This window comes from Pyrgilauda ruficollis, unplaced genomic scaffold (genome assembly GCF_017590135.1).
Source record: "Pyrgilauda ruficollis isolate IOZ18807 unplaced genomic scaffold, ASM1759013v1 scaffold53, whole genome shotgun sequence".
In the NCBI taxonomy this organism is placed as follows: domain Eukaryota; kingdom Metazoa; phylum Chordata; class Aves; order Passeriformes; family Passeridae; genus Pyrgilauda; species Pyrgilauda ruficollis.
Genome location: NW_024526933.1, coordinates 2,042,133 through 2,065,619, shown reverse-complemented (window position 1 = coordinate 2,065,619; position 23,487 = coordinate 2,042,133). Strand labels below are relative to the sequence as shown.

The window sequence follows — 23,487 nt, the reverse complement described above, 5'->3', positions numbered from 1 at the left end:
TTAAAATTGACCATGCTTGTTGTAGTAAAGCATTGCACACCTGGTGGCATCTGCACCTGCCCACAGCAAAGTGCAGGTCTGTCCCCAGCCAGTGGAGTTGACAACAACACTGTTTGGTAGTCCTGACCATTTCTTACCATGTGCACGTCCAGATTTAACAACCTAGGGGTACATGTTGTTTCAGAAGGGAGTGGAGGGTTTGCAGCAGGTTATCTGCCTTGTGTCAATTCTTTCTGTCAGTCAGGAGAGGAGAGAGGTCAGAGTCAGCCTTGGCCTGGAATGGAAAAGTTGATATCTCTTGAAGAGATCTCTGTACCTACTCAGTGCAGTTCCTCTGCTCTCAAATTGGGTTTCAATGCAGATACATAGGCTCAGTGTCTGTCTTCCTACTAGGACAGACATTTGAATGCTTCTTTTAACAAACAAAAAATAAATCATAGGTTAAGTAACATGTTTGTGATTCATAACTCATAACTTCGGAGCCACAAGAGCCAGAACTGCGGATGGCTTAATCACATTTCAGATTGGTCTGCCCCCAGTCTTGGATCCCAAGAGAGGCTTGTAGGACATCTGCCACACTGCAGAATTTATGACTCCTTTCCACTTTTTGCAGTCCACTTCTGTAACAAATAATTATTTCATTTTCCATTTACTCCTCAAACCTTGGAACATCTGAGAAGACACAAAACTACAAGTTAGTTTTCAAAAGATTAAATTTGTTGATCTGAGCTGTTTGAATTGAGCATATCCAAGAGATCTTTGTTTTAAAAGCAATGAAGGTTTCAAAGTTTAAAGCTATTTTTCCATTCTTCTCTCTGTGCCTTTAGCCCATTGTGGCTCAGCCAAGTAGTGTCAGACAAGTGGAAAGCAATTGGATTATATCCTCAGTTTTCTCTTCCTGTTCCCCCTGTCTTGTTGTGCTGCTTCCCACTACATAATAAAATAACTCATGCACAAGCTACATCTCCATGACATACCACATCCTGCATCGGAGAGAAGCATTATAGAAGCTGGCTGCATTTTGAACATGACAAAGTCCAGCTGTAAGTTCAGCTGGCTGAGGAGAAATAGGATATGTTAAAAAGCATCAGCTACAGTTGCCATCAGACAGCACAGTGAGATAATAAAATTTAAAGTGGGTCTGGGGTTGTTTTTGTTTTGTTTCTTTCCAAAGTGGCTGTTCTAGGCAGCTGTTTCGTTTATTCAATATCTAGCATCTGGCAGAATGTGGAGAGTTGGTCTACATGGAAAGTTTTGGGTGTCTAGTATTTTTTAAAATCTGTCTAACCTCGATGACATCTCTTCTGATATGACAGTGCAATCCTATCTCATTTGAATAAGCTATTGAGAACTTTCATGTAAATAAAGTGGAGTCAATCATTTACAAAAAGACAACACCGTGAGATCTGAGTTAACACTCAATGAATCTCTTAGCTAGATGAGCCTGCTCATCACTCCCATTATTTCTGTTCTTTATTAGGCCAAAGGCCTGTAACTTGTAGGCACACAAGGACACAGAATGGCTGAGTAGCCTGCAAAATAATGAAAAATGTGACAGGAAGATCACAGCCATAGAAGAACAGTGGGTGTGGCACTTTCAGTCCGAAGCGTTGATGATATTTCTGCAAGTGTGTTTTGCTTGTTGCTGAATTATCTAAGAAGTGATGATAAAAACTGCAGAATGTGGATGAAGCAGAAATATTTATGGTGTACTTCCCCAGATTTTTCACTGTAGAGTTAGCTTTCCTTTCTTTCCTACTATAAATCTCACTTTTATCTTGCCTGCACAGCATATGGGAAGTTGCTTTGTTGTGTTTCCTTGTCTCAGCAAGCAGACTGAAATGCTCATCACTTACATAATGCTTTCCCTGTATTTGGGATCATAATGTGGTATATTTTGGGGAGAGAAGAGAAACTAGAACTCTTTCTGTAGAAATGTGAGTAAAATGAGTTAAGATCATAATATCATCAGTCATGTGGGTGGCATGAAGCTATTCTCACACAAATACTTCATTGTGCATGAGGTCTGCTCTGCCTGTGTGACCCAGGCTATAAAGTGGTGGCATCTTATTTCACTGACAGAAATGCAGTCATGCTAATACAAACCATCTAAGGTGCTTGGCATCCTAGAAGTGGTGAGAATTCTGTTAGGACAAAATAACTTTGATTCGTTGATCTTTCCTAGCCTGTGAAAAGCTGGCAGATGTGGAAGTACAAATAAATTCTTGTCATTTCCCATCTGATGGTGACTGTGTTGAGCTGAGCACATTCTCAGCTTGCATAACTCAGCTGTCCTGCTGATTGTGGATGGGCATTGCTTGAAGGCACGCTTATGGAACAGAGCTCTGTAGACAACACTGGGTAAAACTGGGTGGGAGAAGGGAACTGCTTGGGAAAGGTTTGTGCACACTTGAAGAAGGCACTTGGTGAGCTCTCCTTTCAGCACAGCCACTGGGCCAGGGCAGGGACTCAGAAGCAGTCTCCAGCTTTTGAGTACAGTTAGTAATATATTGCAAATACCTCCACAGTCCTTCCTGACTGTACTGTGATAGCAACAGGTAGGCATGTTTCAGATAGTGGCATTGCAACCACAGCAGGAGAACCATGGTTTTTTTCTTTGACTGATTTCATTGTTGGCATGAAGCACCAAATCAGTAGATAAAAAGTGTGAAAGCTTGAGCTGATGACTGTATTACAGGGCATTGCTTTCTAGTGTTTTTTTTTTTTTCTGCAAAAGTAAAAATGGTTTCTGTATTTATTTATTATAGTATTATTTATTTTCTATTTAAATATACGGCTTATTACTGAGTTTCAGTTCAAGTCAGGAAGAGATGCCTTATTTTGCATAAGACAGTATGTTTTGCAGGACTCACAAATCTGCTGTGAAAATTTACCAGGAGTGCAAAATAAATTTCACCTGACTTTTCCTTTCTGAATGTTTTAGTTAAAGCATTATTGTGCCACTAGACGTAGGTATGGTTACACTGAATAATTTTTTATTTGCAATTGAATTGCAATTAACACATCAGGAGGAACCCTGATATAAGGAATCTAGAAAAGAATAATAAGGAACCAAGAAAAGGTTCTGTAGATGAGTCAGCCTGCAGGGTAGGTTTGTTTCTGGAATAAATCATATTTGAGGTTTGTACACCCAGCCATTACTGAGGCAGTACTTTCATTAAATGGAAAAGAAAGAAGTGGTGTATGTTTTCACAAAGTGGAATCTCTTTACAGTTATCAGTCTGATGCTTTTCACATACATCCTCACAGAAATAGTATTTTTTCCCTGCTCTACTGCTCTTACTTCCTTATGCAAATTCTTGCAAGGAATATATCTCTGTCATAGAAAGCCCTTCCCGTTTTCACTAGGAAGAGGGCTCATTTCAGGGTATATTGTAGATTGTCCTCTTTGCTGATAGATGTGTTGACTGAAGCCACAGCCACTAGCAAAATGTCCTCTGTGATCATGAAAAAATTTGAGTCTTCACTCTGTTTCATGTTCTTGTTCATGTTGCATCTAAATGCAATTTGCAGGCTCTTTGGCACAGATGTATTGGTGTTGAAATTGGTTAAGACAGTTTTTCAAAAACATCCATTTGCAGGAATCAGATCTTTTTCCCAACAAAAGGAGCTTAGAAAAAGGTAGCTTTTAGGAAGGTGGCACTTGCTTCCCAAAGATGAGGTCCAAAATTGAAAGCTAAGAAAATTGGAAGAAGATGAGGGGAAAACACTTCCAGTGACAGCCATGGGAGTCCTCCCATGAGACTCACTCTGGCCCATTTGCCCATTGTGACTGAGTAGATGTGTTGAGATGAATTTGTAAGACTGGTTGAAGGATAATCTCAAGTAGTTATAATTTGGGTTTGTTTTGTTTCCACATGCAAAGTAGGGGGGCTTTTCCAGCCACTTGAGAAGAACAGAAAATCCTTCCATCAGCATTCGCTGAAGGGCATGATCAGAACACGAGATCTATGGAGCACTGGAAATAGCTTTCCACCAGTCAGCACTCCTGGTCCCACACCCCTCCAGGAGCCAACAGCAACATGTTTTTTCCAAGTGGTCTCAGTGGCTGCTGGGTGACATGAGCAGGAGTTTTTGTGCCCTGACTGCTGCCATTACTGGTGCTGTTCACTTATTGCCCCTGATTTTTCTAACCAGTTTTGAACTTAATTTCTTCTGTGTAGCAGTCCAGAAACTTAGCAAAACTTGGAAAGCAGAGGAGGTGATGGTAGGAGGGAACCAAAAATGCAAGTGGGTTCATTTGGCATTTTCTACTGCTTTTCCAAAGAATCTGTGGAGGAAGGGATTGGTGATAATTCTATTGTCCAGCAAGGAGAATGAAGTGGTGGAGTCCTCTGGGCTTCTGAACTCAGTCCTAAATGTTTTCTGAATTGGATGCAACAGCTCTAAATAAAATTTTACTCAGTATTTCTGTGTCAGGCAATATAAACCCGGTGCTGTAATACAAACCACCTGCCTTTGTTATGAAATTTAAAAGTTACTCTGTTTGCATATATATGATAGCACTGGCATATTGCCCATGACAAGGAGGCACTAGTTCTAAAATACAAACAAAATCCCCTAGCTGTCAGTAGTAGGGATGTTCCGCTGAGGTTTGCTTTCTTTGGGAGGTTTTTTGGTTGGCTTGTTTTGGTTTTTAATTCTGAAAATCTGAAAATATTTTTCTTTAAAATAAACTTATTTTGAGCCTTCATCCAAATAGCTCATCTAATACTTCTCATTCCTGTTTGAAGGCTGGCTGCAGATGCAGGGTATGCCTGAATAGGACCACAGATTTGGAAAAAATCTGCTGTGGCCTATGAGGTGTAAATACTTCAAGAAGCAGGGCAATTCAAAAGGGAAGGTTCTGGCATCCTTTTTAAACCACAGATATGATTCCACCACTGAGTCACTGACTTAATAACATGTGGGTAAAGTCTGATGTCCTACTCTCAACCCTTGTGCCAGCTGGAGTTGCAGTGTCCTGAGGAAGAAGAGGAATTTTGTTGCGTTACATGTGGCGTAGGCATTGCCCTAAGCAACAACCATAACTGTATTCCACCAACAGGGAATAAAAGAAGTGGAGAAGATGACTAAAAAATGTCAAACACAGAGAAAAATCTAAATGTTCTCATTGAAGGATTGAGCATATTTCTTCTGAGTTTATAAAATCAATGTATTTTTCATTTAATTTTTGCTGGACATTGAAGAAGGGAGAATGAGTATAAGAGTGATGCCAAAGGTCTTTGTCTTTGGAGTAAAAATCTTGTATGTAATTATTTTGAAAGTGGAAATCCAGGTTTTAAGCAATGGGAGATTAGAAGGATGTGAGCATGGACTGAGTAGGCTGGCTGTGACCTAAGTTATGGAAAAGACAGGCAGCCACATTGTTCATTGCTTGGAATTTGAGTCTTATTTTCATATGGAGTTCCAGATTCTGCCTATGACAGTAATCTTGCCTGGAAATAACAAATGTTTTGACCACAGTCACTGTGGGAGACCAAAGATAAAAGGTTTTTTCGCCTCTAGCTACAAGACGGATGAGGTAGAAGCAGAGGGATGGAGAGAGGGGCATAGGCAAAGGGGATAGCTTACTGTTGCCTTGATACTTACAGCAGCCTTTCTTTTTGCTGAAGAGGAGATATAATTTAATAATAACTGGTAACAGACTGTTGGTGTGCTTGATCTCAAACTCTTCAGAGTTGAATTTCTGCATCAGATGTATATGTTTATGTGCTTTTTTTCCACTATAATGTTGGATTTATAAACCCAGCATGCTTTTATGTGCATATATAAATAATCTGTGTTGAAACACATATGCAGACACTATATGGGTAAAAATTATAAGCAGACTCTATCTGGAGACAGCCAGAAGAGACAGTGGTAATGAGAAGTGTTTTAATTGCTTCCTATGGTGATATAAATTTCTGCTGATTCCAGAGATAGTGTTAGGATAAGACAAGGGGTGACAGCTTCAAACTGAAAGAGGGTAGGTTTAGATTAGTTATTAGGAAGAAATTCTTTACTGTGAGGATGGTGAGGCACTGGCACAGGTTGCCCAGAGAAGCTGTGGATGCCCCATCCCCTGGCTGTGTTCAAGGCCAGGTAGGATGAAGCTCTGAGCAACCTGGTTTAGTGAAAGGTCTCCCTGCCACTCGTGGGAGGGTTGGAACGAGGTGATCTTTAAGGTCTCTTCCTGCTCAACCCATTCTATGTTCTGTCATAATCTAGCCATTATTGTAGGTAGGTGTTTCAGCAGGCTGTCACAGGGAATGCGGATGGGGCTGTATACGAGATGGCAGACAGTTGTGTTGCTGCATTTTGGCACAAGCATCCATTTGGATGTGAACAAGTGCCAAAGTCAAGCTTAGCTTCCTGAAGGCATGAAGCTTGTCTCTGCAATACCCCTCTGATGTTGGTTGAACCTTAGGCTGGGATCTGGTCCTCCTTGCCCTCCCATACGGTGAGTATGAGCACTGTCTCCATAGTCACCCTCAGACTGTGTCTTCACATATGCAGCCATCCCCACCAGAGCACTCTGCTGAGGAAGGAAGGAGCAGGAATGGAGAGCAGGCAAGGTGGCACGAGCATTGTTTCTGTCACCAGCCAGAAGGCAGCCTTACTCCCAAGAGCTGGCAGCACCACAGCAAAGCAAGCTCAGCACACATCTCCAGTGAAAAGGCAGATGGTGACATCTTTTCTGCCATCTTGCTGCAAGCTGTGAATGGCACTGGTGCTCCAGCATGCTGAGCAGACAATTGTGAAAATGCAGGCAAACGGGAAGCATTTGGTTCCAGTAGGAGTAGTGTATTATGTTTTAAATTAAGGCTTATTTTTTAAAACCTTTGTTTTTGAAATTAAGTGAGTTCACATGCTGTGTTAAACATTTCCTTACCTTACATGCACTGTGGTATAGGAGCTGCTCTCCCCAGAATGGGGGGACAGTGGCAGTGCAAATGTGCATGTTGTGAGAAAAGCCTTCAGGCACCATGGCAATGTGGTCTCCCAGACAGTGCTGTTGAAGCTGTCACACTGCTTTGCTGCTGGTGGCATTTTCTCTTCTAACTGTTCTCCAGGTCATTTGCCTATCATCACTTTGTCGGTTTGCTGTAAAGCTGGAGACCATCCTGTTTTGTATCCATCTCCTGTTAAACAGGGTAAGGAGGGGCATGCTGAAGAGCATTGAGATTACACAGTTAGGCATCCCAACCAAGCCTCTTATTCACAGTGACAGCTTTGACATCAGAAGAGAGACACAGCCAGTGCCACCTTTGAAAAAGGATTAGACATGGCTTCTTAGTCTCTTGCCTTTTCTGACTCTTTCGGAAAATTTTTTTTTCTACCAACACAGCTGTCCTTGATCACAGATGGGGCCCACATAGGGAGAAGAGTGTCTGGTTTGTAATTGGGAGCTCTCTGCTGTAAGCCTGAAGTGGGGGAAAAAAGAGCATTTGTCTTCTCCAAACAAGTCCTCAGCATTTGCTGCCTTGCCAAGAGTGAATCCTGTCCTGAAGTGCTGTCCTTTGGTTGCTATGGCTTTTTGATCACAGCAAGGTTGCCCGCTGCTCTGCCTGGGCTTTCTGAAGCAGCATGTTTTATGATTCCTGGCTTCTGTTTGGTCATGTAGAAAAGAGCCTCTGTACTGTCTGTGGGAAAGATACATGTTTTATTTGCAGGTGGAAGTGGAGTCATGTTTATAGCCTGTGGAAGCTGATGAGGTTGCTCTTGAGCAAGGCTATGGTACTATATAAATTTTAACATTGTGTTATCTAGAACTGTGTGAATGCTAAAACAGGAGCATGCAGATGGAGCAGAGGAGAAAGGTCAGGAAGGAAATACATGCCTGTAAGTCACATTTATAAATGTGGGAAGGTTCCAGTGGGCACCTGCTGCTGCTTGAGGCTTGCACAACTGTGGAAGAATGCTGCCCGGCCCATGGGCACACTAGCACAGGTACAGGTTCAAATGCTGCCAGCTGCCCCACAGTCTGCCATTGACCAAACAACAGAATTTGCCTTTCAAACCTTGATTGTGCCACACCTTTCTCTTCTGCTACTAAATATAGGCAGTTGCTGCATGAGCTCTACCCACAGCTCTTCATCAGTGCTGTTAAGGAAGGAGAGATGGGACTTACATGTCCTTCTTCATTGTTTCCAGCACCCTTCATGTGTGCAATTGCTAGATCTCTGCAGAAATACAAATCAGAAGAAGAAAAATTAATTACAGAAGTAGAATATTGCTACCAATATTGCCAAAATCTCATGTCTCATATTCTGCTAGAATTAGCTTTTAAGTGACTTCTTAGTGACCAGCTCATAATCCAGGTTTTAAATTATTTTAGACCTCTACATAGTCCTCCTCCAAACTACAATTAGCTCCTGACAAAGTTTTGATCTGCCAGCTCATTAGTGCCTTAGGGTTTCCTGAAAGACCATGCTTTTTTTTCTTTTTTTGCTGGGGTGTCAGTGGGCTGAGATGCTCATGCTGTGCTGCACAGCAGGAAAGAAGGTTGTCCAAGGTGGCGGGAATGGCATGTACAATCTGCCTATACAACCTGGAGCTGCTTATGCAATCAGTGATGTCACATGCAGAGCATGGTGGAGCTCTGTGAGCTCAGTCTGCCTCAGGTCCAGCTACTGAACTGTGGCTCATTCCAGTACTCAAAGTGAAATACAGCTTGAGAAAGGCTACCAAAAGCCATTTTTAAAATTTGAAATGTTATCATCATTTTGGCCATAGCTCTGGAAAATGAAAGGTTTTATACCGAAACAGAGCATTGCACTGTGAGAAACAGCGTTAACTGAATCCTGATGCCATGAGGATCTCAGGAAGAAAAATCGCCTTAAAAGATTGCTGCTGCTGTGGTGCTGTATCTGGCCTCTAGATTCTTTGGGCTCTGCAATACTGTCAGAGCAAGCGGTACAAGACCTGAGAGAAAACTTAGGCTATGAATAGTCCAGTTTTTAGTCCAAAACAAAACTAATTTAAGCTGATAGATGGCTTCTTTACTCAGTCTCCTGACAAACCCTTGGCAAACATAACAATCACAATTACAGAATCATTGTAAAAATGATGAATCCATTCTGTTTGCATCCAGTAGGTTTTTGGCTCTTTGAGTACACTCTTTCAGATTGCCAAACTGATAGCCTGTCAACACAGTGTAACACAAAAAGCTGTTTAATTGCTCCTGGTGGGCTGCCTCAGCATCCCTCACTTGCACAAGTTTCAATTAAATCAAATTCACCTTCTGAGGTCTGTGTTTACTGTGGCATAAAAGATAGGAGGTCCCACTTGAAATTCAGACTATATAGAATGAAAACCCACTGGTAAATTAAAGAATAACTGCTTCAGCTAAGATGGGGGGGGGGGGGAGGCATTAAAGGGGGGGGAAGTCATTAAATGCGCTGTAAAATTGGCAGTTCTTAAACTGCAATTCTTCCATGCTAAACAACTGTAAAAACTGGTTTTTAGTTCAAGTATTGTCTGGCAACATTTGTTCCTTAATTAGGTAGGCAAATGATCTAATATTTGAATCCAATTTATATGTAGATAGTAAAAGACTGGTGATAAATGCTCTCGGGATCTCCTCTGGTCAAGGTGACCCCGAGGAGTGTTAAAAAGTCTCTTTTCCCCAACCTGGCTGTCAAAGAAGGAGTCAGGAGTCTTCGGCTGTCATTCTCAAGGTTGTTTATTTTTTTTTATCTAAAACATGTTCTGTCTGGCCGGCTGAGGTCTGTCCTGCAGGTCATCAGTCTGAGGCACACTCCTCCCACCCCCAGCTGGTGTTGTCTTTTATACTACAAACTACATATTCAAAATTTAGAGTTATGTTCCAATACCTATCACCTGTGTTAGAGAGTGACTTTCTACTCTACACCAATCCTAAAGTGCCACCATCACCGAGAAGATGGTGGCTAGGAAGAAGAAGGACAGGACAATGCCCAAATCCCTTCATCTTGCCCCGTAGAGCCCCATACTCAAATTCTTCAAAATTCCACCTTTCACCCTGTGACAACTTAAACTTTTGTGACCTGTAATTCTTCATACAAAGTTGGTAATATGCTCCATGGGTTGAGATCAAATTCCCAAGTGTCTTTGGCTTCCTGCCAGGGTCTCCGAGCCCCTGCCAGAGTTTTGAGCCATCCAGGGCATCCAGAGGGATCTCTTGGGTTCTGACAAATGCTTTCAGATGAAACAGAGCATTCAGGTGCCCTGGAATGCTTCCTTATTGTTAATTAAAATTAATCTGTTGTATCATAGCTTGGTTATTTGAAAAAAATTCTCTATTTTTTCCTCTGTGAATTAGACTGGAGTCTGACCTCTGAGACTCTTTAGCATTTAAGAGTCAAGTTGTTCAAATAATTTTTTCAATAGAGTCTGAACCTGTATTTGGTAAGGATCACAGATGCCCCATACCTTTAATAACGGTTCCACTTTTTTGGACAGTAGCTCTTACTCTATTTCAAATGATCTCATTTTCTGAGATCTTTTAAGTACGTTGCTTTTGTTTTGTGATTTAGATTTGTTGTCTTATGGCGCCTTTTTAATTGGATCCAGCTATTAGCAAAATGTACTAATTTTCCTTGAAGCTAGACTCCCATTCTGCAGACCAAAAGCTTAGTAAAGTCTAACTTTTTTCTCCCTTTAATAAAGGCATGGTTTAAATTACTTGTTTTCTAAATCTTACGGGTAGACCTCAGAAGTAAATTTTTTTTTTTTTCTTGTGTGCAACTCTGAGAATTGGACTCAGTTATTCTTAAGGGTTCCTTCCAGCTCAGCTGTGATTCTTTGAGATTCTCTGATTCATGTGAGGAAAGGCCAAAGAACTGAGTTTGTTCAGCTTGGTGAAGAGAAGGACCGACCTAATTGCAGCCATCCTGTACCTGAAAGGAGCCTGGAAGAAAGATGGAAAGGGACTATTTGCAAGAGCATATAGTGACAGGACAAGGGAAAATGGCTTTAAACTGAGAGTAGCCTTAGATTAGATATTAGAAAAACTTCTTTACTCTGAAAGTCTATAGAGATTGGAACAGGTTTCCCATAGAAATTTCCCCTTCTGTGGAAGTTGCCCCATCCAAGACCAAGGTTGCATGGGGCTTTGAGCTACCTGATCTAATGGCAGGAGGGTTGAAACTGCATCATTCTTAAAGTCCTTTTCAATACATTCCATTCTGGGATTCTATGATTCTGTGGTTGTGTGGGCCATGGGAGAATAACATGGATTAGGCAAAAGAATTTATCACCTGAGTCAGAAACAGTCAGTATCTCTTTAATTTAAGACATGTTCAAAATACCTTTAAAATAATTTTTTCTCAGGTATGTATGTCACTAGGAGCTTTTCTTTGGGAAGTCAAGCCTTGTATTTAGTACCTTACATGGCTTTAGTCTGTCAGCTTAAAGCACCATCTCCCAAAAGGTCTTGGCCCAGGTTGTTAAAGGGACTGCCTTAGAGCTGGATTATTAGAATATTTTATGTAATTTGTTTGCCCTCAAATAATCTCATGCAGCAGGTTGCATTGTCTGAAAACAGAGCAAGAAAAATTTTGGTCTTGGTATCTTCTGTCCAAATGCAGGTATTTTTGAGTTACAAATAATATTGTGCAATACTGTGTATTTTTCTCAAAAATGAAATTAAAAGATATTATGAGGCTCCTGGAATTATTTGTATAAGCTGCTGCTCCTGTATTTGGGACTCTGCTGTCTGACAGTGGCATCCCTTCACTATGTCTTGTGTAGGTACATGCCAATACTTAGATCTCAATGTTGTTGGTACTTAGCAAAAATTAAATCTTGTACCTGAGACATTGAGTCTTCATGTCTTCATGTTACTGGACTGTGCCTCAGAAATGCACTACTAATACGAGTATTGTGTTGCAAAACACACAGTTACAAACTTAATTTAGCTTAAAAAACTGGCAGGAGAGGCCCCCACCATCTCCAAAAGCAGGGTGGGAGGACAAAAAAATTTCTAAGCAATGAAGGTCCATCCACAAGGAACCTAAGGTGTCAGCAGACCTCCATCACTCCTCTGCCCTACTTTTCCCCATCCTTGGGAGTGCCAGCCATCAGTCCTGGACTTGGGAGGACATCTCTCACCCTGGTATTGCAGGCTGCGAAAATAAATTTCAATTCCAATATCAGCATGTGAGTCCTTGCAGCTGCCAAACCAGTAAGAGAGTGTGTGTGGGTGGGTGGGTGAGCAGTTAAAGGTGTTGCTTCAGATCCAGCAAAGTCCTCCGTGCTTTCTGCCAGCAATAACAGGATGGATTGCTGTAAATTACTTTTCAGGTTTAGTTTATATTGTTTATGATATAACCAGCCAAAACGACATATGCTGTGAATCTCTGAACTGTAGAAGAGCACAGCGAAACGTGCAGAGAGAAAACTGCGAGAGGACTAATGAATTCTTATTTTTGCCACTGAGTATTTGCTCCTGGGAGGAAAAGCAAAGCCAAGAAGAGCATGCACAGGATGTGGTATGGTTAGCCCAGTCCGACCACAAGCAACTTGGTTTTCAAAATTTCCGTTTGAAACTGTTTTGTTGAAAGTGCCTGTTCACATGACTCATTCATTAGGCTGTGAAGCTGTGGGGCCCATTTTGCTCTTGCCACTCTAAGCATTGGATGAGACGCTGGGAACTGGGGTTTTTTTTTTGCACTCTGCTCTTATGTGACTAAAATTCTTATGTTTGTGGAATCAGCCTTAAGGCTATGGAGTAGCATAGAAAAATTCCTTCTTTATAGTTCGTGTGTCTGAGAAACTGTTGTAGCTGCAGTTTGGGCAGCATGGCTGTCTACACACCATATGGCGCAGGGGACAGGAATGTAACCAATATATTTCAGTCCACATTGTGCAAGGCCCCCCTGCCCCTCTTGAACTTGGAGCCAGCCTTGGTTTCTGTGCTCTGCTTTCTGGAGTCTTGCACAAGTCAGAGAGCAGGGCTGACTGAGCTGATGGTTTCACAAGCCCTTCAGCAGCCATTGGTTCTCCTGCAGCTTGCTCTGCCACAGGAATATTTGGGGCATACAGGAGGCAAATGTGCAATCTGAGGATAAGAGACATGTTGCTCCTGCCCCAGATGGCAAAGTGCCAGCATTTCAGGTCTGGGAATGTGCTGGGATTTATACTCACCCTGGGAAAGAAAGAGAAAAAAGCAAAAGAGAGAAAGAAAAGTGTGTGCTGTCTCAGATCTCACTCAACAAATAAATATTTTTCTTTTTAACTATTTGAATAAAGGTTGGTTGCCAAGGACAGAAGCCATATGGAGGAAGGAACAGTTAAGGGAACAGGCACAGCTTAGTTCTGTGTTTTCCAAAGCCCTTGGAATTCAGATGCTCAGGCCATGATGCAGTGTCACTCATACATGACTTTAATATGTCAGAAAGTAAGACCACATGAACGCCTTCACAGAGAGAACTTCTGTTCTGCCCTCCATGCAGCTACAATGGTTGCACCAAGAAGGTGCTTTGGGGGCAAACTGGCTCCTGTGCTCTTTCAGCCAGGTCCCTACTTGTTGTAAAGAGTACTCAGAAATGTAGGCCCTTAAGTCTTGTGACTCCACATTTACATCAATAAATACTTTAATAACTGCAGGGGAAATAACAGCTCCACCAGGAGGTGTGAAGACAGCCCCATCCCTGCTGTTGAAATATTCTCACTGAAGGCACAGTTTGAGATCATGAGCAGCCACAGAAGCTGCACTTGATTGCTTACCTCCTGGTTAAGTGCTGTAACTGCTGGATCATGAGATGTAGAAGAGCAGTGATCACAGAAGGGGACCACAGACCCTTTCTCCTCCTCATGTTTCTCCTCATTGCTATCAGAATACATTAGGAATTCTGTTTGGATTATTTGTTTGTTTGTTATATATGGAAGAATCTGCAGGGAAAAGTGTATCTACAGCCTTTTAAATGTGTCTATATTGTTTGCTTAACTCATCGTACAGATAGGTGTACGGTTAAGTTTTGAGTCTGGGTAGTTTCATTTGGGCAAGGAGCTGCTTGGTGCTGAGAAACACCCTGTAACAAAGCTGGATTGCCTGGGAAGATATACTGGAGAAACATTTAGTGTCTCCTGAGAGAAGCAGCAGCTGGGTAGGGTTTTGAAGGTCTGCATTGTGAATATGGGCATCTACAGCAAAGTGAGTTGAATTTTGGAAAGCCATTTCTTTTGTAAATTTAGCTCTGGTTCCACTAGCAGGAGTCCTAGCAGCTGCTATTTTGTCAGCAGAAAGCTGTAAGACACAGCAGTTATTCCCTACCATGCACAGCACTGTAGCTATTTAGTATCTTAAATGCAGTGAGTGCAAAATCCACCCAACCCCAAAACTTCACAGTTTTTTATTTTCATAAGGTGTCTTCAAACTATTTTGTGTAAGTGGTCAGCTAAAAAGAGGTATCAGGCACACAGGACCTGTTGGCATTTATCACTTGTTAGTATGCTAATAGGATTGACATCGAATCTAATGTAATTCTGTGAAATTTTTTCCAGAGCTAAAAAGTTGGCAGGGACTAGGATGAAAAGGAAATTCTTTTCAAAACCTTATTCCCAAAAGCAACAGTACCTTTTTCTCCATTCTCCCTTTCTGTCTTCAGTTCTCAATGTCATCACTACATCTGTCATTCAGAGAAAGGTTCATATTCAGCTACTTGATATAAGCATAATTTGGACTCAGTTTCATAAACTACTAAAACTGCTAACATTTCACTCTTACTATGAAAGGTGATTTTCATTAGGTGCCCTGTCTTTTGAAAGATGGTAAGAGAAAAGGCTGAAACAGAAGCAATGGGAGTTATTCCATTTAACCGTTTTCCTTTACTATCAGTGCTGAATTGCTAATGGAATATAAAATGTTAGGCTGATCACTGCCTGCAATCAGAAAAGCCTTACTGGAGAGTAAGATGACACTTAGGCCACAAGAGTGGCTAAGAACAAATTCAAAAATGTAAAGACAACACACATGTAATTCATGTTCATACTACTTAAGTAAAACCATTTTTTCAGTTGTAATTTGCTTGAAAACTTTGTTACAGTGTGTCAATAACTGTTTTATCCATGTGCATTGGTAGAACAGCATGACAGCTTTTTAAATGCAGATGAATTTTAAATGCTTAAGAATGTGCTTAAAAACTGTTAGTAGCAAAACTGATTAATTTAAGTGAAAGCTCCCTGTCTCGTGGGTTGATATGTACCTTTTTCTCTTTTGGTATGGATTTAATATTGGTACAGAATTACTTTTAAGCCTTTTTATCACTTGTATGATACACTTAAATAGGGGATATTATCAGTTATATTTTGTGGCTTCTCCAGACCTTTGCAGTGGTAATCTTTGTTTCCTGCCACCCCCCATGACCCCCTTTTGACAATATGAAAGAAGTAACCTCTAGCCTAACTTAAAAGAAAGAAAGTCAAAGACTGGAAACAGTGGCAGTGAAGATGCTGCACGTGTGCCTGGATCTGGGTTAATTTCTAGCACAGAATCACGAGTTTGTCTTTGGGCATCCTGGATTTCCAAAGCCCAGGCTGAGGAGCACAGAGCTCTGGCTCCTCTTTCCAGCTGACTGACTTGTCAGGCTGCAGCCTGCCAAAAGACACAAACCCAAAAAATATGAAAAAGCCAAACTGGTACAGATATATTATCAACACTCAGACAAAATACAGGGGTTTGTTTGTTTGTTTGTTTTTCACCTAGTTTTATTTTTCTTCCCAAAGGTTCGTCATCGGTGGTGTGAACTTGTCATTAAACACAAATATGAGCCTGGGTATGGAGACGTTGAGAGATTCCTTAGAGAGGATCAAGTAAGTTACATTTTTACTAGCATTTTGAAAACAATCAACTTTTTAACACCCTTATGCTGACGTAAAAAAATATATTTTAGTATGTTTTCTTGCTGCAGTTTGTCAAAAACTTGGCTGTGTATTCATTTTTTCTTCTGTGGTCCCCTAAACATTGTAGGGGAAGCTGCTTAAAGTAGTGGCTAACTCAACCCCACCTAAACCTAAAGACTGGTAATCCTCTGTCAAGTGGTGAAATAGGATAGAATTCCTCCTCTCCTTGCATTTTATGCAAGCCAGAGGTATGAGTGATGCTAGGAACATACTTCTCAGCAGGTTCCTTTTGCAGGATGAGGAAGGTAAGTGTGGCTATGAATGTCAATGCAAGTATAGGTAGGTGCAAAGCAGTCAGTGCTGTGGTAACCTCAGTTTTGAAGATGACAGCCAGAAGTAGTAGTATAGCACATCCAGGGAATGCTAGCCCCTCCATGGGTAGGGACATGGTAAGAGAGGATTGTGAAGGCATTAAAAGGCTGGACATACATGATTCCCTTACTGTGGCCTTTTATTTAGGCCACTGTGAACTTTTAATTCTAATTGCACCTCTGCCTTGTTCTTTTTCTATTTTCACTTTTATTTATCTTTATTCACTCTGAGCCCTATAAAATGGAGACATTCACTGCCTAGGATGAATTTTAAATATTTAAGTGTTTGTTAAAAAATAGAAAATGGTAAAGATGCGTCAAAATCTAGGCAAGATATTAATGTCTTTCCCTTTTATGCTGACAATGAACAAAGCTGTTTACAGCCAATGAGGATTTTCTGCTTTCAGGCAACAATTAAATTATTGCACTTTTTCATTCTAGCATTCTTCTAGCTCAGAAGTATACCTCCTATTTATATCTCAGCAGTGAACAGGCCCCAGAGCTCTTGGCAAGCTCTGTATTAAAACAAACAAGCAAAAAAGACATAAAATAACATTATTTCATAAGGAGTTACATAGTTTGTGCATATTTATATTCTATGAAAGGATGGAGATAACCACCAGCAGAACTTGGGGGTTCGGGGTTCAGGAAACCCTTGAGTTGATAAAACCATACAGAATTGCATTATATTTGGAATAGCTGTTATGTCACATAAAGACATTTTTTGCAACTTTTTAATGTAATCTTAATTTCATTTACTTCAGCAGTGCATACAGTTAACGGCTCAACGAGCTTCTGGTGCGATTAGTGCATAAATCAGAGCAGTTGCATGTCTGTACTGATCATGTAACACGGCATTTTTAAAAGTCTGCAGAAAAATGCAAATGGACTGTTTAAATCCTTTGAAGTTCTACAAAACACTAGAGTGTTTATATAGATGGTATATTAATGTTTAGACGTAGGGGAGAGTTATTGATGCTGGGTAGAGAAGGTAGTTCCTATAGTAAGAAAATTTCACCATTTAAAATTTCTCAATGAGAGCAACTGGAGCTCAGCTCCAAGGCCATTTGTGTGGCTGCCAGACCTTGGTGCAGCTGCAAAGCTTGCAAATCTCAGGTTTTGGTTCTCTTGGCGTCACAGTATGCTTAGAGAATTGGCAAGGAGTCTGGCAGGTTCCTGCCACTCTAGGACTCTCTCCTTTTACTTCAGTCGTTTTTAAAATTTTAAATTTCTCTTCTGGCTGAAGGGGTTTTTAAGGTTTACCAGCCAATGCTAGAAATTGTGAGGAATAGCATTAAAAATTATATTTTCTCAATGCTGTCCAAATTTTTCCACTCCTGCAAGTGTCCAAACAATAACTGTAAAAGTCAGCATGCTAAGCTGCTAATATTTTGTCACATACGTAATCCTGTTTTGGTAAGTGCAGTTTAGCATTTACTGAATTCCTGTAATTAGCTGAAAAAAATGTATGATCAGAAAAAAAAGACAATCTCCAATATGTTTTCTGAGCCAGAGCTTTGTTGGCAGTGGTCAAAGGGACCCAGATCTCCTCACAGGAGCCCCATTACCTTTTTTCATAGCTGCTATGTTCAGAATAAATAGTTAGGAAAAGACTGTCTTCATACCCAACCAGAATTTATGCATTTATGCATGTTAAACTGTATCTGTGCTATAAAGGGAGTGAAACATAGATGTGACCATATTCAGTTGATGTCCAGTTACAGAACTGCCAAATGAGAATTTTAGAGTGGAGTACTTCAGTCTTTGTTCATGGATCTGTGAGTAAACATGACAATTGGAAAGAAAATGTGTATCCTGTTGAAGGAAGGAGAAGCTTTTTTCTTAAGGAACATTTGGAAAAAAACCAGATAGTTGGTAAAAGGAAACAGTATTCAACTTGAACAGTGGTAAGGAAAGTGGGGTGAGGAGTGATTTTCTTGTCATGCCATAACACAAAATTCTTACATTAATAATCTGTTTTTGCAGAGTCAACACGGCATATAGACAACCGTCCTTAGGCTAAAGAGACACAGAGAAATTTGTTATTCTGGGGGGGGACAATAGACATTAAAGAGTAAATAGTATTTTCTGTGTTTTGGATTGTCTATTTTGTTATATTTTTAGTTTAAATGAATAGTAGAGAGTCAATGTCAAAACCCCAGCTAACTAGTTATTACTGGTGGTGGGATGCTTGTGTGTTATGTTCCTCTTTCAGGCTATGGGTGTGTATCTCTATGGTGAATTAATGGTGAATGAAGATGCAAAACAACAGGAACTTGCACGGAAATGCTTTGCTGCAGCACAAGAACATATGGATGCATCCTCAGCCAAAGTGGTGGCAGAGATGTTATTCTGAAAAGGTGATTTTTCATTTTAATCCTAATACCCTGATTTTGCTTCAGATAGAAAGAATATGCAGAGCTTAGTGAACGTGGTAAACTATGGCATACCATACAACATGTGGCTGCTTAGGCTGAGAAATAACTCTTGTTATATATCTTGTTGGCTTGTTTTTTTTCTTTTTCTTAAGCCCAGCTGCGGGAGCAGTGAGTTACATACATGTAGGCATAGCTGGAGAACGTGGAGAATGGCTTTGTTGTAATGGACTGTACAAGAGGCAACTGTAAGTTCAAATGGCCAAAGAAGGCCAGGCTCTGCCTACAGTTGTTTCCCATCCTGTATTCCTAACTCTGCTTACAAAAACTTCAATTGTGCTAGGAGCATTTCTGTCTAATGGAGCTGCATGTTTACTTGACAGGCAGCATAGTCTTTGAAAAAAGCCTGATCCCACAGTGGAAATATGAAACTGTGGACTTTGAAGTAAATATCATGTGAGAACAAGCAGATAATTCACATTTTTTTTGTGTTAAGGATATGGAGGTTTTGAAGATTGATTATGAGGTAAAAAAGTAGCCTTAACAGGAAGAAGCTAGCTTGTTTATGAAATTAAAGGAGAGGAATCATCAGAAAAAGCAAAATTACAAAAATATTTATGGAATGAAGATTGCTGTAGGCTATAAATTTGCAAAGATACTTTCCAATTCTCTGTCTGAGGAGTTGGAGGTAGCCTTACAGTGTCTGCACATGCATGTTTAACCTATAACCCATTAAGTTATGAATGAATGTTTCTTCGAGTACAGCATATCTCAGATTTTTGGTTAATCATACAACTCATCCGACAGACTGATTGTTGTGGTTGTTCACAAAACTTTACAGCTGATTTGTGGTATCAAAATTCAGGCTCTTAATTTAGCAAAAACATTGTCACCTAACTGATACCAAGCAAAAATCTTAATTTTCTCCTGTTCTAGCAGTATTTGACTGAGTTCCACTTGATTTTGTATTGTTTTTTTGCTATATTTCTGTGAAATATAGCCAATGACAGATATATGAAAGCAACTTTGATTATGAAAAGCCATGTTGTTATTCTGTATAGACAAGAACTGTGCCTGCCAAGAAAACTTTTTGGGAAAGGTAGATCAGACTGTAGAGTGGCAGGATATCAGTGGAGCAGTAGGAGAGACACCTTTTAAGATAGTTACAGCTATAGAGACTCTCTTGTGTACTCCCAAATATCAAGGACTCACAGGAATTTGAGTTATGTTCAACAGTTCTTAATCTTAATCTGGTAGGTGTGTTCAAGTGTCTGAAGGCCAGAAACAATAAAATCAAAATTTCTACAAGTTTCTGATGGTAAGTATCTAGCACAGGAAGATTACATGGTATGCAGGTGTTAGCAATAGTCTAGAATTACCCCTTTGACTTTACAGAGTGGAAGTGCATGGTTAGCTATAACACAAAATCTAAAGATACTGAGTACAATACTCTGTCTGCACAGTTTTCTTTTAATGTTATGGCTGTTTGGGTTCCTGGCATGATGATTTGTGACTTAAGATTAAAATCACATTGCCAGGGATTACCACGCAGCCATGACCACAGCTGCTAGCATGAAACTCACCATTAACGGTCTGATGGGTGCACAGCGTGGAATCCTCTCCATCTATCAAACAAACAAACAAAAAAAACCCCAAAAAATATAGAAAGAGAAACAAACCCAAACCCACCAAAACCAGAGGAAAGCAGCAGAGCATCATGGAAGAACCTCCTCCGAAAACTATCTCTGCTGAGACCGAGATCTCTCTGGTGAGGTGCAGAGCTTAGCTGATTGGTGAACAGTGATTGTTTTCCTCTTTGTTCACAGTGGCTAAGTTCTGCACCTGAAGAGAAGGGAGAGGAGACTCTTTGCAGGGCAGAGAGCGTTTGCTGGCTGAGATCCCTTGCTGCTGAACGGGCAGATTTGTGATGAATGCATGTGTCCGAGGTTCAGTGTATGGAGAATAAGAGGCAGAGGCAACCTGGGAAGGACCAAAGACTTTGAGTTTTAGTTGAGAATAAACAGTGCTCCTTAAGTTTTCAGTCTGATTGCAAATGTAAAGGCATTGCCTACAGTAATTTGGTTACCATGCTTCCCTAAAGGTCAGAGGAAATAACGTTTGTGACTTTAACCTGAAATTGTCAATAAAGCTTTTGTTTTATAGTCTTTTCTTTAACGGATGCTGTCATGATCCTCTCTGCAGTTTTAGCTTAGCACTGTGTGTTGTTTGCAGGAAATGGTGGCAGCTCCAGTCGGAAACAACTTACAGCTGCTGCTGTTGTTCCAGGCTGTTGATGGACCCGTCCTCCGGTGCCTACTGAGCTGATATCAGTTCTGATTTTACACACTGGCTCAGTTCAGCAGGAACAGGAGTCGAGCCCTAGAGCAAAAAACAAGATGTACCTTTCCTAAGAGCCTTTGAGAAATGTTTTTGCTGTTTTCTCTCAAAAAATGAATCAGTACACATTACGATATCCTGATCTTAGACACTAAATGGCCTAAGGTGGAAAAGCTACCTCAGTACTGTTTAAGAGGACTGTTGGCTAAAGATGAGAAGGTATGTGGATACGTAGCACATCACAGAGTATTGCTCTGGTAACTTGCCTCCAACATTATTTTCAGAGTAACCTGCTAGTAACCAAGAGAGAGAGTGCTTCCACCATGGATCCCTCCCTGTCTTCTCCAGACCTTGTAGTGGTAGCTTTAGGAAGCTAAAGAGACCACTGTTAACTCTGTAGCTACAGTTACACTCTACTGGTAACCTAAAATATAACTCAATTTGGAAAGCTGGAGCAATCAAGAATGCACAGATATTCCTTCACTGTGACAGAGTAATAACTTTAAATGCTGTTTCCATTGCAGGAAAGATCACAGACAACTCTTTTAATAGATCTTCTACTAAACCCCGATGGTACTAGGATTTCATTGACCCAGGACATCAAAGAAAGGATTATGTGACTGCTAAAACAATCAGCTGACAGAAATATTTACCTTTCTGTATTTCCAGAGGTCCACTGTAACTGAGAACACATGCACACAAAACAAACTACACACACACACGTGTTACTCTGGCTCTAGGTAATTCTTTGATACAAGAATTTTGGGATTTATCCTTGCGCTTTGGTAATACAATCATTCTGGCTTGCAGATGCCAAAGATTCTTGATTTGAACAACTTTATTAATTTGGACAATCTGAAAATGAATGAAACTGTATTGTGTACTTAAAATTTTGTTTGTAACTTCTTTTTCATATTTATAAAACCTCAGTATAAAATCAGCAGGGGCTGGGGTGGGGCTCGTAAGATTAGACAGAAGCAGAAATAAACTGTGGAAAGTTACCTGCCATCATACTGGTGATGGGATGGGACTGAAGAAAAAACAAAGATCATCATGCTCTCTCTGCCCTGTTTAGGTTAAATTTTACTATGTCAGACCTCCCATTCATGCCCTTGTGATGCTTATTTTGCAATGATATGTCAAGTATATCTCTTCTTTCCTGATCAATGAATCTCTAAATTTTTAGAAGATATCTTAATTGTTCCTTTCAGAGAGTAAGAATTTAAACCACAAAAATCTGTGAACTTATTTCTCCTGTACTCTATTGTTTGATATCAAATCCTCTTTGCTAATAATAAAATTATCAAAATAAATTTTTTTTCAAGTACATATAGTCTTTCCATTGCACTGTGGTTCAACATTAATTTAAAAACATGGGAAAAAGCATGATTTCATTCCTTCTTTTGCAGCAGGAGAAAAGAACCTGGAACTCATCACTTAAAGGATGTTAATGAGAAAAAATAAATGGGGTACATTTAAAAGTTCTTAGGCTCAGAATCCAAAGTAAAAGCCTGCCTCAACATTGTCTTCACTACAAAGAGTACAGTTCCTTTTCACGTCACCACATTTTCTGACCTCCCCTTTGCAGGCATAGTGTCAAAACCTGAATTAAGGGACACTCAGCAAGTTCTTTCAAATGCAGCAAGAGTTAGGAAATTGTCCAAGAAGGCACTGAGACACCACAATGACTTCTAATGCAGTGACTCTCACAGACGTGGTTATTGCAGGATCCCATTCATAACAGAGTTACGCTTCATTTCACAGGTTTTTCTGCAAAGGCTAGCAAAGGAAACCAGCTTGCTTTTTGCCTTTCTCATTGTGTAAGGAAAAAAAAATGCAGAGCTGGATAACACTCTTGCACAAAATATGCAGAAATTAAATATATTGTAGGCCTCTTCATAGCCAGTACTGTTAAAGCTACAGGAGAAGTAAGATACTACATGCTTTTTAAAATAGCACCAATTTTTTCTTCTTTCAAAACAATCTACTTGCCTTTTTTTTTGTTTGTTTGGTTTTTTTTGTTGTTTTTTTTTTTTTTTTTAGTACTGAACAACTGAACACAGCAGTAGTTTGTTTTGTTTGCTACAGCTCTTACAGTCTGCTTCAGTGGTATTGCCTTGAACATTTCCCCTCACTACAACTTCCCCTCACTACATCATGCATGGTAGCAACTGAGAAAAGGAACAGAAAATAAAACACAAACACCAAAAAACCTAAAAAATGGCAAAGAGGTGGCAGTCCCGGCCCTTTATCAGGGTTTATGGGGCCTTTTTGTTGCTAATCCAAGCATTGTGATACAGAGTGAGGATCCAGATTAAAAAGAAACACTTATGGTCACCATAACTCATCAGAGAGCATAGGAGACTCATGTAGGTATTGTCTAGTAGGGTCATTAATAAGATATAAACATTACCCTTAGTTTAAAATCCTTCTGAATCATGTAAAAAGCATTGGAAGTGAACCATGTAATTATTTACAGAATCACAGAATGAGTTGGAAGGGACCCACAAAAATTATTGAATTCAACTCCTTGCCCTGCACAGCACCAGCCCCAAAAGTCACACCGTGTGCATGAG

The 23,487-nt window shown here is 40.3% G+C and overlaps 1 protein-coding gene across 5 annotated transcripts in view; it reads left to right on the top strand.

Annotated features, from left to right (window-relative positions):
* LOC121360698 (aminopeptidase O (putative)) overlaps positions 1–22,224 on the top strand; it is a 184,104-nt gene extending 161,880 nt beyond the window's left edge. For 3 of the 5 annotated variants that reach the window (XM_041480744.1, XM_041480743.1, XM_041480746.1), the window contains 3 exons: positions 15,712–15,798; positions 18,415–18,559; positions 21,436–22,224. In XM_041480744.1, the coding sequence (XP_041336678.1) occupies positions 15,712–15,798; positions 18,415–18,555 (228 nt within the window). In that variant the 3' untranslated portion in view covers positions 18,556–18,559; positions 21,436–22,224. Of the gene's footprint in view, positions 1–15,711; positions 15,799–18,414; positions 18,560–18,729; positions 18,823–20,400 lie in introns of all 5 variants that reach the window. The other 2 variants (XR_005956244.1, XM_041480745.1) reach the window with 2 other exon arrangements.
* Positions 22,225–23,487: the final 1,263 nt, after the last annotated feature.